Here is a 4,825-nt window from a genome sequence, read left to right on the forward strand (position 1 = left end):
AAGGAGAAGTCCAAGAAGAAGGGCTCTACTAAGAAGTCGGGCGACGAGGGCGAGAAGGCTGCCAAGCCCACCAAGAAGGAGACCGCCGCCGCCAAGAAGGAGGCCGCCGCTGCCGCCAAGAAGGAGGAGGCGGAGGCCAAGGCCGACGCCGAAGAAGCCGAGGAGGAACTCGATCTCGACAACCTCAACAACTACGACCTCGCCAAGCTCAAGAAGTACTGCTCGGACGAGGGCATCACCGCCACCGGCAACAAGAAGCAGATCATCGAGGCCATCCTTGCCTACAACGCCGAGCAGGAGGAGGGTGAGCAGTAAGCCTGCGGCCTACCGCCATCGTCATCAACATCATCGCGACAAGGGGGAACCTACGCAGAGAGAGGGAGAAGGCATGTTTTGTAGAGAGGACGCGAAGGGGGCAGGACCAATCTCCTGTTGTCCGCCTTTGCGGCCTCGCCGTGTGCCTGTGTACGCGAGTCAAGGCAAGCTTGCAGTATAATACTGCTGTTTGTCAAATGTACAATCGATTCTTTTCATAGCAGCTCCCTCACCATCATCTTCGTAGTTGAGAAGTAAGTGACTGACACTCGTCACCGCTGGCCAGTTCTCTTCTTTGCCTTCGCGTCAGTTCTTGCGAGAGGTGAGAAAGATGAGAAGACAGCAGTGGACGCGTCTGTGCCGACATTTCGCGAGGGCAGAGAGGAACGTTGGCGCAGTCGTGCAGGCGCGTTCTTTCACTCACGACCAGCAGGATTGCATGAGGAAGAGGCAGAGATCGAAAGAGATGGAAGAGGATAGTCGGGAAGATGCATCTGTGTCCAATCCCAACGACAGCGGTTGGGCAGAGTCCGTAGATCCAGCCTACAACCGCGTCGTCTACTACGCGAGCCTGCGCGGGGCTCTGCCGCAGCCGGCACCGAAGAGAGCGAGATCATCCTCGGCAGAAGAAGAAGACGGCAGAGCGGCCAGAGGGGCTGGTCGCGGCAGAGGAGGAGAAGCAGCGAGGAGGCCACCGCCACCCAATTTCTTCTTTGCCGCGCGAATCGACGATGAGGATGTCGTGGACAACGCGAAGACGCTGCAGCAGCACCTCATGGACGAAGAGGCCCGGCTGTGGCCCACGACCTACGCCACCACCAATCCCAGCACTCAATCGAACGATGGTGCGCAGAAAGATGAAGATCAGGACCGAGTAGCCACAAGCACCACTGCCAGCAGTGGTGCCGGAGACAATAGCAAGAGGGGGCTGGGGCGCTACATGATCGACGTGCGCAACAAGCTGCACGTCACCCTGTTCGTGGTGTGCGCCCCCACGCCCGACCTCGTCGCACGCACCCAGGCTCTCTGCACCGCGTGGGCTGCCGACCTTCGTTCCCGCCCTGCGGCCGACATCTCCTCTGTGCGTGGCGCCAAGTCTCCAGTCTCGTCTTGTTCTTGTGTGTGCTGACTCAGCCTCGCGTTGGTGCACACAGTTTGAGATGAAGGTGGAGAGTGTTCGTTGCTTCAACAAAGGCCGAGGACAGTTTGTGCTGTGGGCCGGCATCCAGGACCCTGCCCCACTCGAACGGCTTGCTCGTACCCTCGCCTTCTCGACACTCCCAACAACAACAACGACGCGTCGCACTCATCGCACACTTGTGCATGCATCTCGCACACACCGACACAGGCGATTTGCACAGCTGGTTTGTGCAGCACGAGCCGTCCCTGCTTCAGTCGATCAAGTGGACGCCCTTCACACCGCACGCCACCCTCCTCAAGGTGCGCAGCTTCGGCCGGGGCCAAGGAGGCAGCGGCGGCCACGGCAGCTCACCGGGAGCCCGCGTCCTCCGCATCCTACGCCCGCCGCAGCCCGTCGTCGAGCCGACTACGACACCGCAGCAGCGCCCAGAGCAGGAGCAAGACTGTGTCGAAGGCGAAGTCATCATCTACCAGGGAAGGCCACACCAAGACAACGACAGCAGCGCGAGCAACGACAGCAACGACAACAATGCGAGCAAGGCGAACGCAAGCGGCGGCGAAAGGGCGAACAGAGGAAGAGGCAGGGGGAGAGGCGGATGGCAGGGTGGCGCAGGGAGGGGAGGCGGAGGTCGGAAGAGGAGTGACCACGAGGTGCTGGACGAGGGACGCCGCTTCGGTCGCCAGGTGGTGGAGAGCATCGAGCTGCTGGCCATGCAGGGCTGCGAGGCCGTCGACGAGCGCGGCCGAGGCGGCTATCCCGTGTACGGGCGTATCTTTCTCAACTCCTCCCGGTACGTACCCTCGAATGGCCCATGTGTGTGGTTGTGGTGTGTCGATGTGGTGTGCTAACGGGTGCTGTTGGTGTTGTAGAAGCGAATACCTGGATCGAGCGTGGGCGCCCCCGCAGCTGCGGGCAGCGAGAGGCGAAGAGGTGGTCGTCGCTGACGAGGAGGAGAAGGAAGAAGAGCCGGCCGTGTAGGAAGGAAGAGTGATCGTCGTGCCCGCCTGTGAATGATCGTCGTGCCCGCCTGTGAATTTGTTTTATAAAAATAACAAAATATAAAATAAAAGCAACAGCCAGAAACTGTGAAAAAAGAGGAAACTGGATTCTTGGCATTTACACCAACGGCCGCTGCGCTTCGCTAAGTTCGCGAACGATCCTTTGACAATCCTGTAACTTTACCACCTTACTCTAAAAGATGTGCGTCTCGCCACCACCAGAGCCTCTGTAAGAATTGAAGTTATTTGTGCGTGATTTTGATGATTAATCTTTGCCATTCTGCTGCTATTTTAGAACCAACGAATATGTCGTTTTGGATGGACTTCCTGCTGGGCGGCCTGTCAGCCGCGGTTTCCAAGCTGGGTGCCGGTCCAGTCAACCGAGCCAAGATCGTTCACCAGGCCCAGGGCGAGCTGCTGCGACAGGGCCGCCTGGGCAGGCCCTACGGCGGCCTGGCCGACGCGCTGGCCCGCACCGTGCGCGCCGAAGGTCCGCTGAGCCTGTGGCGCGGCGCGATGTACGACGTCATCAGCTACTTCCCCACGCAGGCCCTCAACTTCGCGCTCAAGGATTCCTTCAAGAAACTCTTCCCCTTCGACCGCCGACAGCACGGCTACGGCCTGTGGTTTTTCGGTACGCCGCACCTGCACCTGCATGCTTGCGAGTGTTGTGTGCTGTGCGTGTGCTGCGCGTGTTGTGTGCGCTGTGTGTTGTCTGCAACTCACGCGTATGTTGTACGCGATCTGAAGGCAACATAATGTCCGGGGGTCTGGCGGGCGCCACGTCGCTGCTGATTGTGACGCCGCTGCAGCTGGCCACCACGGTGCTCGCTGCCGACGTGCTCGCGCCGGAGCTCGGACGCACGACCTACCAGTATACGGGCATGGCCGACGTGATCAGCAAGACCTTTCAGCACAGCGGGCCGCTGGGCCTCTTCAACGGCTTCGGCGTGAGCGTCGCCGGCATCGTGCTCTACCGCGGCGCCTACTTCGGCCTCTATGACACGCTCAGGCCGTTGGTGCCGCAGAACAACTTCCTGGCCTCCTTCCTGGTGGGCTGGGGCGTGACCATCGCTGCCGGCCTGGCGACTTACCCACTCGACACCATCCGGTACGACTCGCACGTCCTTTATTTGTTATTTGTTATTTAATTCACAATTAATAATAATAATATACGATCAGTGGAATAATAATGCTGATATTTTAAATACACAACACTTTATCGACCACACAGGAGGCGAATGATGATCGCGGGAGCGACCCCGATGGCCTACAGCAGCGCGCTCGAGTGCACGCTGACGATCTGGCGCGAGGAGGGCGTGGCGGGCTTCTTCCGTGGCGCCCTGTCCAACATCGTGCGCGCCATTATCGGCGCCATGATCCTCGTTCTCTACGACCAGCTACAAGCCGCCCTCACTGCTCCCCCCGCCCCCGCCCCCGCCCCCGCCCCAGCCGCCAACGGCGACAGCGAGTAAATGTACACCACATCACTCATACGGGACCCGTCAATCAAATGTGATATGGACTTTGGTGACGTCATCATAAACCAAAGCTGGTGTAGCTGTTTGGGGTCTATTGTTCAATCGTCGATGACGATAACTTCTGGCATTGCACTTGGACTCTGGCCGCTTTTGGGGAGACGCTCGAGAGGCGCTGGGCGCGCTCCTCCTCGGTTTCCTTCGGTGTGGCGCGTGAGAGATCGATGCCGTTGGCGAGCGATTTGTGTCGTTGCCGGTGGGAGGAAGAGCGCTTGGCGGGCCTCAACCGTTCGGAGCCAGCTGATCCCCAGTGCGACCCGAGTTGATAACCACCTCGACTCCCGGGCGCAGCCAGTGGCCAGGCAGGAGAACGAAGGCCACTTGGTCGTAGCCGTAGCAGTGGAGCACCGCCGCGCAGTTGGGGGCGCAACTGTGGCCGACCAGCGATGTTGCCCTGCTCCGTCGCGTCCACGCAGTACCGAGGGCTGAGGTCGTAGGAGTACTTGGAGGCCTGGGCTTGAGCTCCTCCCGTCTGCCACACGCCCCTTTTGGCGCGCTCTGTCAGCCCGGCGCTGGAGCTCCCAGCCGGCCATGGACGCGTTGGAAAAACGAATGGACAGCTGTCGTGCAAGTTATTATTTTGATACATTGACAGGTTATGTGGCCACTGCTGCTGTTTGTGTGGGGAAGGCATCGCCTTCGTCTTGGGGGTCTTCTGTGTAAGCGCACACAGAGGTCTGGTTAGGACACCTCTGGCGCGGGTTCGACGTCGTCGTGGTCGGAGTTCTTGCCACAGCCGCCGATCTCCTTGGCCTTGTTGCCGCTCGACTTCTTGGCCGTCTTCTTCGTTTTCGCCTTCGTCTTCTTTGTCTTGTCGCTTTCGTTCTTCTTTG

General features: G+C 59.7%; 3 protein-coding genes across 3 annotated transcripts in view; all 3 read left to right on the top strand.

Moving 5' to 3' along the window:
* Positions 1-315, top strand: part of ACA1_356170 (uncharacterized protein) — a gene marked incomplete at both ends in the record, with an annotated part of 626 nt that extends 311 nt beyond the window's left edge. Inside the window, one exon of the mRNA XM_004353960.1 lies at positions 214-315. Within this exon, the coding sequence (XP_004354012.1) occupies positions 214-315 (102 nt within the window). The remainder of the gene's footprint in view (positions 1-213) is intronic.
* Positions 316-781: 466 nt separating this feature from the next.
* On the top strand, positions 782-2,434 carry ACA1_356180 (uncharacterized protein; the record flags this gene model as incomplete). The annotated part of the gene is made up of 4 exons (XM_004353961.1): positions 782-1,396; positions 1,470-1,572; positions 1,664-2,246; positions 2,326-2,434. 4 exons carry the CDS (start codon positions 782-784, stop codon positions 2,432-2,434), a joined length of 1,410 nt encoding a protein of 469 aa, XP_004354013.1.
* A 326-nt stretch (positions 2,435-2,760) lies between these two features.
* ACA1_356190 (ADP/ATP carrier protein) overlaps positions 2,761-4,825 on the top strand; it is a gene marked incomplete at both ends in the record, with an annotated part of 2,573 nt that continues 508 nt past the window's right edge. Inside the window, 3 exons of the mRNA XM_004353962.1 lie at positions 2,761-3,088; positions 3,205-3,565; positions 3,689-3,925. Coding sequence (XP_004354014.1) covers positions 2,761-3,088; positions 3,205-3,565; positions 3,689-3,925 — 926 coding nt within the window. The remainder of the gene's footprint in view (positions 3,089-3,204; positions 3,566-3,688; positions 3,926-4,825) is intronic.

This window comes from Acanthamoeba castellanii (assembly GCF_000313135.1).
Source record: "Acanthamoeba castellanii str. Neff unplaced genomic scaffold scf7180000084731, whole genome shotgun sequence".
Classification (NCBI taxonomy): domain Eukaryota; phylum Discosea; order Longamoebia; family Acanthamoebidae; genus Acanthamoeba; species Acanthamoeba castellanii.